General features: G+C 54.2%; 1 protein-coding gene across 1 annotated transcript in view; it reads right to left on the bottom strand.

Annotated features, from left to right (window-relative positions):
* PTK2B (protein tyrosine kinase 2 beta) overlaps positions 1 to 12784 on the bottom strand; it is a 97599-nt gene that overhangs the window by 12211 nt on the left and 72604 nt on the right. The window contains exons 6-19 of the mRNA XM_056114152.1: positions 10931 to 10993; positions 10715 to 10769; positions 10292 to 10432; positions 9813 to 9887; positions 9256 to 9357; positions 8167 to 8284; positions 5806 to 5845; positions 5474 to 5520; positions 4759 to 4809; positions 4438 to 4535; positions 3752 to 3836; positions 3542 to 3642; positions 3015 to 3130; positions 181 to 281 (exon numbers count right to left, since the gene is read on the bottom strand). Of these exons, the coding sequence (XP_055970127.1) occupies positions 181 to 281; positions 3015 to 3130; positions 3542 to 3642; positions 3752 to 3836; positions 4438 to 4535; positions 4759 to 4809; positions 5474 to 5520; positions 5806 to 5845; positions 8167 to 8284; positions 9256 to 9357; positions 9813 to 9887; positions 10292 to 10432; positions 10715 to 10769; positions 10931 to 10993 (1193 nt within the window). The remainder of the gene's footprint in view (positions 1 to 180; positions 282 to 3014; positions 3131 to 3541; positions 3643 to 3751; positions 3837 to 4437; positions 4536 to 4758; positions 4810 to 5473; positions 5521 to 5805; positions 5846 to 8166; positions 8285 to 9255; positions 9358 to 9812; positions 9888 to 10291; positions 10433 to 10714; positions 10770 to 10930; positions 10994 to 12784) is intronic.

The raw sequence follows: 12784 nt of genomic DNA, 5'->3' as shown, positions 1-12784 counted from the left end.
TTGTCAGGAGACATTTAGAGAAGAAAATTCCGCTTATTCTCCAGATCCCAGGACCTCTGTGGCCCTGATCATAGCTGGTATTTTTGGGGTGGGGGTTGGGTGGATGTTGACTTCAACATCCTCCCAGGGTCAAAGCAGAATCTAGGGAGTGCCCCCTCCCCCGTGGGGACACCCCCTCACCTTTGTAATACTCCTCATCTTCAATGTACCGGGAAAGGCCAAAGTCTCCCAGCTTCACACACTCCGGGGAGGCCACCAGGATGTTCCGGACAGCGATGTCCCTGTAGGAAGGACCAGAAGGCTTCAGAGACCTCAACGCACAGATCAAGGGACAGCGGAAGGAGGACCCCGGCCAGGGATCCGGAAGCTTCTGTTGATCAGCAAGCCTCATCCAGCACCTCTCTGCTTGGCCCCGCCCCATTCTTCTCAGCCCCGCCCACTGCCCCTGAGGGCCCTTCCCTTCCTGGGCTGACTCGGCCAGGCCCTGGGAGCATCACTCCCCATCACCACTTCAACAGTGGAGTGTCTTCAATGGAAACTGGGTTCCCGGCTCTCACTTGCCCTGTGACTTCCACACCTGCTGACGGCATCCTGGGTTTTCTGCATCCAGCCCACCTACCCCAACTCGCCCCCTCCCTCCAGCTACTGCACCGTTTGGGTTGATGAGCAACAGAGCGTCTGTATGGACCGAGAGAGGAACAGCTATGACCAGCTATGACCAGCTATGACCGAGGCATTTGCATGCTATGAGGCGCCCAGGAGAAGAGCCAGGGTGGGCCTACAGCCTATGGGAAGGCATGTATGGACCCTGCACGTCCTGTGCTGTTTTATCCAGGGAACTCCAGCACCCTCAGTGCCAGGCACCCACAGGGGTCCTGAAATCAACCCTGCGGCCCTGGTGGGATGACAACACTGGCCCTATTACTGTTGGTTCTTTGAGGAAGCTTCCTATCAGCTTTCTGGGTCCCAGTGATCTCTGCAATTCCAGGCAGTGGACGGCTCAGGTTCTTGGGCTTGCTTGGAGCTGATTGCAAGGGAGAATCAGGCACCTCAAAGATTCACCAACTCATGATTTAGATATTCTGGGGGTCCTGAGCACAGGGGAGATGCCCAGAGTGCCCAGTTCTCATGTGTCCCAGAGGGGGACCTACTGACTCAGTTTCCCTGGAATTCTGGCCTTGCCACAGATTCACTCCCTATCACTGATGTTACACACACTCTGGAGGTAGAGCTATTTTCCCTTCATCTCTGCTCCATGGCTTTTACAGCTCATGTTTACCATCTTACTAGAAGACAAGCTCCAGGAGAAAAGGGATTCCTATCATCATTAGAAGAATATTTGCTGGATGAGTGAGTAAATGAGTGAGTGAATGAGTGTGTCAGCAGGTGAGTGTGTGAATGAGCATGGGTGTGAGTGAGAGAATGAATGAATTAATGAGTAGATGAGTAGTGAATGGTGAATGAGTATGAATAGATGACTGCATGTATTGGTGTGTGAATAAGTGAATACATGAATGAACAACTGAATGAAAGAGTGTGTGAATGAGTAAATAAGTCAATGAGAGTGAATGAACAAGTAAATGAATGAGTGCGTGAATGAGTGAATGAATGAATGAGTGAATGAGTAGATAAGTGAATGAACAGATGAGTGAATGAGCGTGTACGCAGATGACTGTATGAATGAGTGCGTGAATGAGTGTACTATATGAGCGAGTGATGAATGGGTGTGTATGTGAATATGAGAATGAGTAAGTGAGTCGAGGAGTGAATGAGTAAGTGAATGAGTGAATAGTTAAGTGATGAGTGAGAGTGTGAGTGGATGGCTGTGAATGAGTGAATGAACACATGCATGAATGAGACAATAGGTGAATTAGTGAGTACATGAATGAGTGAATGAATGGGTAAATGAACATGTGACTGAGTGAATGAGTGATGGAATGAGAGATGGGATAAGTGACTGAATGAGTGATTGGGAGATGACATTAGTAAGTGAAAGATGACTGAATGAATGACTGAGTGATGAGTAACTGAATCAATGACTAACTGAATAATTGAATGACTGAGAAATGGGGAAGTGATTCAATTGAGTGATGAGGAAATGAATGAGTGGCTGAAGGACCGAATGACTGAGTAATGAGGATGTGAATGAGTGAATGACTGAGTAATGAGGAACTGAATGACTGAATGACTGATTATTTAGGAAGTGAATGAGTGAGTGAATAAATGACAGAATAATGAGTGCTGAATGAGTAATAGAAAAGTGAATGACTTAATGATGACGTAATGAAGAAGTGAATGAGAGACTGACTGAACGAGTAGTGAGAAAGTGACTGAGTGAATGACTGAATGACTGAGTGATGAGGAAGTGACCGAGTGAATGAATGAATGCCTGAGTGATGAGGAAGTGGCTGAGTGAATGACTGAATGACCGAGTGATGAGAAAGTGACTGAGTGAATGACTGAATGACTGAGTGATGAGGAAGTGACTGAGTGAATGAATGAATGCCTGAGTGACGAGGAAGTGGCTGAGTGAGTGAATGAATGCTATCTTCAGTGTGGCTTTGCATCATCTCCCCCGAGTCACGTGACTGACCAGGTATCTTGGAGTTTGGAAAGCACTAGTTCGCTGCAGTGCTCCAGAGCGCCCATCCAGTCTCTGGCTCCCTGAGAACACATCTCAGCTGTGGCAGAAACCCCTTTCCAGGGAAGGGGCACAGAGCCCAACCGTGCCTCTGTTGAACTAAACCGTCTGTGGGCGGATGACGGTCACTGAGGCCGCTCAAGGGGTGACTGGACAGTCCCAGGGTGCTGGGCTCAGCGGCTGCCCCCGCTGTTTGGGCGGGAAGGATGGGACCAAGATCTGCTCTGCAACTGCCCTTCACTTGCTTCACGTTCGCCCCATATGGTGGCCAGGACAGGGAGCACTGGGCGGCAGCAGGGATCATTTCCCGGCAGGCCCCGGGTGGCCGGCAGGGCCCCGGAGGACAGTCAGACGCTGGGGCCTGACCCCTCACCTGTGCACACAGTTGATGCTCTCCAGGTAGGCCATGGCCTTGCAGACCTGCAGCGAGTACAGGACCAGCGTGAGCACCTTCAGGGTGCTCTTGTTCCTCTCCAGGTAGTGGCCCAGCTGTGGGGAGAAGAGGAGTGAGGTCAGGTGTGGGGGTGGAAAGGGAAGTGACATGAGAGGGCCGGAAGGGGAGTGACGTCAGGCAGCTGGAAGGGGAGTGACGTCAGGGAAGGGAAGTGATATTAGAAGGCCAAAAGGCGGTGATATCAGTTCAGGAGTGGAAAGGGAAGTGATGTCAGAGGGTCAGAAGGGATGTGACGTCAGGAAAGAGGAGTGATGGCAGGGGCCAGTGATCGGGCCAGGCTGGGAGCTTGGCCTTCGGCCACTGGGCTCTTCCATGGAGGGAGGAAGGTTGGCAGAGCCTCTAATTAACATTTCCCTCTACCAGGGGCTATGGGTGGTTTCTAAGTCTAGGCAGGAGGCCAGAGCGAGGGGCCACTGCCTGCCCCTCCATGTCCAGCCAGGGCTCACCTCTCCGTGGGCGTACAGCTCCATCACGATCCAGATGGGCTCTTCCTCGATGATGCCGATGAGCTTGACGATGTGTGGGTGGTCCAGGTTTTTCATGATTACTGAAATAGGTGGCAGGGAGGGTCTCGGGCTGAGGTCCCTTGGGAACGGAGTTCTGCGGGGTGGGGTGGGGGGACACAGGCCAGGGTGCGTCCCCGCTCCGGCACCCACCTGCCTCGCTCATGAACTTCTCCTTGTTGTCCTGGGTGCAGTCCTTCTTACAGGTCTTCACGGCCACATGCACTTTCTCCCCTTTCTGCAAGGAGAGGGAGTGCAGGGCTGGGGGATGCAAGGGGGTGCAGGGAGGAGGCCCTCCCTCCCACGTCACCACTCACTTCCCACAGCCCCACTGCACAGGTGACATCAGATGCAGGTACAGGGAACCCGCAAGGACTCTGGGGCTCCGACAACTCAAGCCTCTGCCTGCCTGGATCAGGGTATAGTCACCCCCAAAGCGGGACCCAGGCGTGAGCTCGGCCAGTGCTGGGACCCTCCTCCCTGTGTTAACGGTTCTGTCCTCACTCCCAGGGGGGCTTGCACGAAGTTCAGCTCACAGAGGCAGAAGTTGCCCCCGCAACCTGACCCGGCCCCTCAGCCCTTCGTCCACTCCCTGAGCACCTATGCCCAGGACACACACACACGCCCCCTCCCCGGCCCCAACCCCCTGGCCCCGCACCTCCCAGGGGCTGCCCTCGCTCTGCTTCTCCGGGGAAATGCTCCCTGGGAATTTCATTCATGTTGTGAATGCCAAGTGTCAGGCCCTTCATGGCTCAGAACATTCCAGAAAGCCCCAGAACATTCCATATCCCAGCCCCTCTCTCATCCCCAGTGGAGAGCAGAGGATGAGCGAAACTCACGTGATTTGTGTAGACCCCCTCGTAGACCTCCCCAAAGAAGCCTTCCCCGAGAATCCGATTCAGAACGACGTCCTCTCGGGAAACACCGTACTGGTGGCCTGTGCGGGTGGAGAGAGCCGGACATACTCAGATCCGGGCACCCCATCCCCATCACAGCCCGGTCGATACCCGGGGGCTGGGCAGGAGAAGGGCTTCCTCTGCAAACCCACAAAGGGTCCCATAGCACGGACAGTGCGGGGCTGAGGGTGCCTTCACAGATCATGGCCTCAGGGGCCTGGCTGAGGGGACGGGGCCCCCCAGAGCCACAAGGTCAGGCCCTACCTCCCGACCTTCGCAGGGTCTCGTCGGGGATCTCCGCGTAGATGTCCGACTCTGCAAGGGCAGTGAGAGAGGGAGGTGGGCGGGTGGCCCCCGTGGCTCTTGGGGACCATGCAAATGGGGACATCAGGGGAAAACCCCACTGGGGGCTGAGACCCCCGGCTCTGCCCAGGCTCAGCGTGGTCGCAGTGCCTGACCCCGACTTGCACCCCTTTCTCCCATGTCTTTTCCACGAGATGCATGTCCAGGGATGCGGCCACCTTTCATGCACTCAGTTGTGCTGTGTTGTGGTCTGAGTGTTGGTGGCCCCAAATGTGGACATCCAGGTCCTGCTTCCCCCTCCCCCCCCACTGCAGTGGGGCAGTCCTGGAGGGGTAAAGCCATGGGTGAGCACTGGGTATAGATTAGGTCCTCCTGGGGTGGGAGGGTGTTATCGATGGCCTCTTAAGAGCAAGAGGTCAGAGCACTCAGCTCCCCAACATGGGCGCCTGCTGGCCAGGGACGGCCTCAGCAGGTGTGGACCCTGCCTTCACTTTGGATATCTAGCCTTGACCTTGAATGACCAGCCTCAACCTTGAACATCCAAGCTTGACCTTGACCTTGGCCAGCCTCAACCCTGGATGTTCAGCCTCAACCTTGAAGTCCAGCCTCTAGAATGTAGAGGTCGGTGCGGGTGGTGTCCTGGGCTGCATGTCCCCAGGCTGGTGGGCTGGCTCACCTATGCTGCAGCTCTCCGACAGTTGCGAGCGCCGGGCCTCCAGGTTCCTTTGGGAGAGGCACAGTGAGCCCCCGGGCACTCTCGCCCACCCTTGGCCACCCCTGGCAGCCTCCCCCCACTCCCCCCCGGAGCGTGGGCCAGGCCAGGAGTGGCTCCGTCTCCCCCACTCCTCAACTCCATGCTCCTGACGGGTGACCACAGGACTCCAGAAGCCCCTGCCACAGTTCACTGGGAATTCCCCAGGGAGAAGTGGGCCCCTGGGAAGCACCCAGAGCTCCCGGGCCATGGGAAGCAGGAAGGCGTGGGGGCGTAGAGCAGCCCCAGGTACTCACAGCATGGGGATCTGGGGCAGGCTGCTTCGCTTCTCGCCATCTGGGGAGACGGAGGAATAGGGCTGAGGCAGGGCACGGGTCCCTCAGGGGTGAACCTCCCCTTCCTTGAGCCACACTGGGGGCCCACCCACCACTGCCCCCCACAACCCCTGTAGGATTAACATTGGTTGTCCTTTCTCCCTTGCTACAGAGAGCTTAGGTTTTTTGGGTGGTGCCCATCACAGTGCTATTGAAGCGCCTCCATTCCTCTGTGTTTATTGGAATGTAGCTCTGAACATTTTTAGGATAACATTGGCATGTCCTGTTTCCCTTGCCACAAGGAACTCAGAGTTTATTACATGCTCCTGAGGCACTTCCATTCCATTGTGTTTATCTGCAAACTCTTCCCTATGCTCTCCTCTCCAACCAGTTAATCAGCTTTTTTTCCCTAATCAGACTCTGTTAACTTGTAAGGTCAGATTCCTCAGAAATCTATGATTTTATATGTATGAGTGAAATATTGTCTTTCTCTTCCCCTTCTGTCTTTTGAATAGTTTAAAGCAATGTCCTTCTTGTATAGACCCAGGAAGACAGTTGATATTATGCTTTGTAATTTGCGATTTAATTGGCTTAGAATATTATTCGCTCCTAGGCATCTGCTTTTATGACTTAAGCCTCAGTTGCCCTTAGTTCCTAGCATCCCAGAAGCAGGGTCCCAACGAGGGACTGAATGGACCCAGGGCAAGCTGTGAGCTACCCTGGCAATTGAAATGGGCCAGGCCAAAGTGCCACAATTTTTAACTATAAGTTAAGAGCTTGATCATAGACAAATGCTGTCATGATCCAAAAGTAACGATGAGACTAGGACCCTGCTAGGGTTAGGAAAGACCTGGCCTGAGCACCGTAGTCTGAGATCGAGATGAACCCAGGAAAGTAATTCTATAAGCTTAATGTATCTCTTACTGTGTCCATACAAAATGATTAACATTATGAATGCTTATATGTTTGTTGGACAAGGAGACGAGAAACACACCCATGGGATTCCACTTTTGGGTGGGCTTTCCTGCTGAGAGGATATCTGTCCTAGAAGAAGTGCCCCCTGAGGGAAAGAACTTAACCCCTATTGATTGTGACCAGATTTATGTGTAAGTCCCAACCCTTCATGCATTGGGATTTAACTAGACTGTAAGAGTGGGCTGGGGGATCCAGATTCCAGAGCCAGAAGGGGAATGAGGGGGGATTGAGAAGGAGAATAAAGTAGCATGGGGGAGGAAGAAGCAGGAGGAGAATCAGAGGAGAATGGCGATGGGAACAGAATAAACTGCAACTGACACCAACCAGCCTGGCCCTCGTTCTTTCCTTCATCTGCCCATCACCATCGAAACGGCCCGAGCTACCGAAGGCGGGTGGCAGAAGAGATAGAGTTGCTGCCCCCCTTTTTTGTGTTTACACAAACCCTGACACCCTGCCGCCCAGTGGAAGCTGCTCATTCCCCTTCAGGAATCTTCTCTGTGCAAAGAAGACAGATGCCTCCTGCCAACACTACAGACAGACAGAAAAACTGACAGACACACATAATACCATACATGCAACACACACACCAGGTACACACCATACACAACACCATACACACAACACATGGTATTCAAATACCACACACAATATACCAACAACACACACACCACATAAAACATACACAGAACACACAGTATACAAATACCACACACAATACACCAATACCACACACTACACAAAACATACACACAACACACATCGTATACAAATACCACACAAGATATACCAACACAACACTACTTAAAACATACAACACACAGTATACAAATACAACACACAATACACCACCAACACACACACCACATAGAATATACAACACACAGTATACAAATACAATACACAATACACCAACACCTCACACACCATACACACACCACATAAAACATACACATAACACACACTATATAAATACCACACACAATATACAAACACCACACACCACATACAATACATACGCAAGGCATACAACACACACCATACACACAACACACTCTATATCCAAACACCACACCCCCTCCCCCATTCCACACCCCCACACCATATACACCCCCCCTCCACACACACAAATTGTTTTGCAGCCTGGCTCTTCAGGGTCCTTGACCTGTGCCCAGAAGCCAGCCTGCTCCCTGACACTTGACCAATGGGCTCAGGAGCAGGTGGATGGGGCGGGGACCCAAGTTGAGGACCCCAAGCAGGACATTGGGGGAGCATGGGGAGCCCCTTTCCACGCTTTTGAAAGCCTCGCCTTGGTGCCTGGGTGACTTGAGCTCTGCCCACCCCCACCTTGTCCCTGAAGCCGACACACACCTTTCCGGGGCTGAACGATGAGGGGGCCCAGGTGGTCGCCCTGCAGCCGGCAGTAGCCGTCTATGAGGTCTGCCATGTTCTCGGCCTCCGCCAGGGAGGAGGTCTTGATGGACAAGGGCTGCCGAGAAGAAAACATCAAAGGTCAGAAACCCTGACCTTGGCTACAGACAGCCTCCCACACCGGGGGGGGGGGAGCAGGAGGGGCACCCAGTTTAGAGGGGACCTGGGGACCTCCTCTGCTGGGTGCACAGTTGGCGGCACCATTGCTTCCTTCACAGGGGCCCCCCTGTTGGCCCGCCCACTGATTCTTGCTCAGCGTACGGAGTCAAATAACAGCCAAATAACAGCAATGTTCGGTTTTTGTTTGCGGGGGGTGGGGGGGGGAGGGGGGGAGGATCACATCCGGCAGTGCTCAGGGGTTCCTCCTGGCTCTGTGCTCAGAGGTCACTCCTGGCGGTGCTTGGGGAACCCTATGCCGTGAGGTGCCAGGCAAGTGCCCTATCTGATATACTAGTTCTCCAGCCCTGTCTGACAGCTATTTGGATCCAGAAGAGCGAAACTTGGTGCCTATCTGGTGCCTATGAAGGGAAGGGAAACTCAGGCACAGCCAGAGATGAAAGGGGAGAGGGAGGGGAAAGGGACCTCCTGTACCCTGAGTCTGACTCTTCCCCCCACGAAGGGCTGAACTCACAGTTCTCTAGATCTGACTTGTACTTCAATTTCTGGTCACTGTTACCGGGAAAATTTGCCCTGAATACATTACCCTCATTACTCTAAAAACTCCCTTGACAGTTACTGACCTTTTTTTTCTTACACTGTGACATCTTCTTGGGGCCTTGACTAAGAACTAGGGGTCTTTAAAAAATAAGAGGGACCACCACACCCGGCATGCTGGGGAGGGCGGGTCTGAGGTCCCGGGATTGAACTCGGGACTCGCTCCTGCAGGCACGTAAGTGCTATATCCCCTGAGCTAAGTCCTGGACCAAATTACGTGTCGTGTTTTGAAAGGAGACCCTTGAGAAGGCAGGGGGCCCTGGCCAGGCTGGGGGTCCCAACCTGCATCTTGCAGCCCTTGTTTGGGGGTCTCACCTGGGGGGCCCCCTCGATGGTCAGCTGCAGTAAGGCCTGGTTGTCCTCCAGCGGCAGGGACCGAATGGACTTGATTTGCTTGAACTCGGCCAGGCAGGTGGGCTGTTGGAAGAGGGGGTGTTTCTTCCATCAGGCCAGAAGGGGGATTGCATGAAGAACAGGGTTCTCTCTCTCTCTCTCTCTCTCCCGGATACAGCAAAGAGAGTCAAAAACTATGGAGGCCCAAAAGGGTCATCCGATCTCAGGCCCTCACCAAGCAGAAGAGAAAATGAATGTGGAAGTGGGGGATGGGGCCCAAGGTCATGTGCCATATGTCCAATGGGGGATGGTCGCGGGTGAGGGCAGGGCCAGGCAGGACCCAGGGCTCCTGGCTGAGCAGATAATCTGTGGCCCCCTCACAGTGAGAGAGCAGCTCTTGTGTCTGAACCAGGAGAGCAATCACGGTGTCCTTGCTTCTGCCCACCCCCAGACGCCCACTCACCCCCTCAGGGTGACAGCTGCAGGGGAAAAGGCATTGGGGGAGGGGACAGCAACAGACTGAACACTCGGTCTCTCACCTTCGCATCCGGACTGGTCAACTGGCGGATGCCTTTGGGGCCGATGACCAGGTCCACCATAATGTTCCACCCTTGCTGGAAAAGAAGGGGAGAGGGCACTGTGGCCCCGTCTCGGTCCACCCCAAACTACACACCCACCCACATCACCCCGTGTCTCCCCTCCCCACTGGAGTCCTTTGGAATTTTATGTTGGGATTCTGGGTGAAACTTTTTGACAGCAGGATTGGAAGCCTCCGGAGGGACAGTCCACTGGACAGGATTGCAGGGCACAAGGCGAGAACTGCAGACCCTGGCCACCGGGGCGGGGCCAATGATGGGTGGGGGCTGATGAGAGGTATGGGCGTGGTGGTTCGGGTGAGGGGTGTGGCAGCTCAGATGAGGGGCGTGGTGTGGGCGTGGCTGCCTCGGTAAGGGGCGTGGTGTGGGCGTGGCTGTATCCACGAGTGGGCGGGGATGCTCCCCTGTGGGCGGGGCCTCACAATGAGCTCGCAGCGGTAGGTCTCCTGGTCTATACTGGCGAAGCCCGCCAGCGTGTTGAAGAACTTCATGACACACTCCTCCTCCCGCAGCGAGGCGTACTGCTGGAAGGTCTGCTGGATCATCTTTCGGAACTGTTTGGGCTGTGGGGACACAGGTCAGCAGGGTGCTCTGCTGTCCCCCAGGCTGCCTGCGTCCCCTCCCCAAGCCCTCCCCCACGCCCAACTTCTGCAGTCTCCTCTTTCCCAAAGCACATGCCATTAGGCGCAGGTTTCTGGATTCCTGGTCCCAGGGTGGGCCCAGGAAGTCTCAGAAGTTTCAGGAGCAGACACCCCGGCTCGCCAGGGATCTCAACTCCTGCCCATTTTAGCCTTCTGCTATCGGGGAGCCCCCTGGAGGTCCTTTGAGGCTCCTGCTTTGCTCACCTTCAAGTTCTCCTGCATCTGTTTGGGGAAAAACAGGTCGAGCCCCACTTCCTTCCTGAAAGAGGGGGAGAAAGGCAGCTTTGCACCTGATGCCCCCCAGTCAGGCTCCCCGAGCCCAGCCTGTGGGGAAAGGGTGGAAAGATGGGGGTTTGGGGTTCCCCGCTGGACTGGTATATGGGAAGGGGGCCCGTGTATAGGGGCACCCCTAGGACTTACTCCAGCAGTTCGAAGTTGGACTTTTTGTCAAGTGCGTTGTGGGGCATGTCCTTGAAGAACCGTCTGGAGAGAGAGAAAGCATGGAGGGGGAGGGGCTTCCCCCAACCCCCACACACAACCCCTGGAACCCCTTACCCTCTCCCCCATCAACTGCAGCAACCCAGGGGAGGCAGATACGAATGAGGAAAACCAAAACCACCAATATCTAGGAAGCCAAGAAGCAGACACGATGCTGGGACAGATGCAGGAGGAAGAGGGGCCTCTCTGGGGTCTCCACATTGAAGGTCTGAGTAGGCTGCCTTAGGGGTCCCTCTGAGGACCTCATCATGAAGGCTGCTCCCCATGGAGACTACTCTCTGCTCACACGTTTCTGAAATACCCAGAGTGCATGTGAGTGCGTGCATGCATTTCGAGCACGTGTGTGTGTGCATCTTTTGTGTGTGTGCATGTGTGTGCTCATTTCAGTGAGTGATCAATGTTGGTGCAGATGCCAAGTAGACAAGAAGGAACACGGAAATCAAAGTGATCCCTAATCCCATCGCTAGGGGGCAGTTAGGATTTTCTCCCTTTTTAAACACTATTCTTTAGGGCAGCATTTCTCAAAAGGGGCCCATAGGCTTCTGGGATATTCCACGGGGCCATAGCACCAGACTGGTGGGCTGACCTGTAGGGCAGGGGGGCTGCTGTGGGAAGGAACCGGGTCAGAAGGGGGCCACGGCAGGGAAAGGTTGGGGAACAGTGATTTAAGTGTTTAAACTCTCCTTCCTCTAGAGACAATGCTTTGATGAGTTTTTTTTTTTTTTTTGAGGGGGGAGGTCACACCTGGTGGTGATGCACAGGAATTACTCCTGGCTCTGCACTCAGGAGTTACTCCTGGCGGTGCTCAGGGGACCATATGGGATGCTGGGAATTGAACCCGGGTCGGCCGCATGCAAGGCAAACGCCCTACCCCGCTGTGCTATCTCTCCAGCCCATCTTTGATGAGATTTTGACGGGCTGTTTCTACAGAGCCCCGACTTTGACCCTTGGGTCCTTACCTGGGTTTGGGGGTGGGGTCCACTAATGAACTCAGAGCTCCCTTGCCCAGCTGCCTGTCTGCCCACCACGCCCGCGTTTCGTGCTCTGGGACTAGTCAGGGGGAGAGGAACAGTCAGCTGAGATCCAACCGCAATGGGCTGAGGCAGTTTTGTGTTGAGACACAAAAGGTTTCAGCCCTCTTGAATATTTTTAGAGTATTTTCTCTGGACAGGGATGCCCAGGTGGGTGAGGCCAATGCCCTGAGGGGCATTGGAACGAAGGGGAGATGACTGGTTAGTAACTTCAGGTACCACTGGGGGTGATATTTTGATTCAAGAAGGTAGATTTGTGGGGGTGCAGAGTGGTTTTATTTTTTTTCTGAAAAGAGGGTGCTAGGCCAGTAAATTGGCCTCTGCAACAGCAGGCGTAAGTAGACACTAGAAAGCCATTTCCAAGGGGACAAAGCTCAGTGGACTGGGCCTTGCTGAACTGGGCAGTGCTGGGTGGTCTCCAATAACCAGGAATTTGGGCAGAGGGGGAACAAGAGAGAAAAAGTCTTAGCGATCATTTTCTGGGTTACAACTGAGCAGAGGAGGAGCAGTGAGGGTCGGGGAGGCCGTAGGACTCGCCCTGAAAGTCGACTTCACAAAACAGGAAGGAGTTTCTAGCTGATCTCTCTCCAGGCAAGGTTCCCAAGTTTCAAACTGGATTACGGTAGTGAGCGGGCAGTTCAGTGTGGGGCCCCAAGGACATGGTGCTGTGGCGCCAAGCAGTGCCCAGGGGTCCCTAGTGCTACCCCTGTGATGCGAGGGTACTCCTGTGCTGCCAGGGAGTGAA

This window comes from Sorex fumeus, unplaced genomic scaffold (genome assembly GCF_029834395.1).
Source record: "Sorex fumeus unplaced genomic scaffold, SorFum_2.1 ptg000024l, whole genome shotgun sequence".
Classification (NCBI taxonomy): Eukaryota; Metazoa; Chordata; class Mammalia; order Eulipotyphla; family Soricidae; genus Sorex; species Sorex fumeus.
Note: the sequence above shows the minus strand (reverse complement) of the source record. Positions and strands in the feature narration are given on the sequence as shown.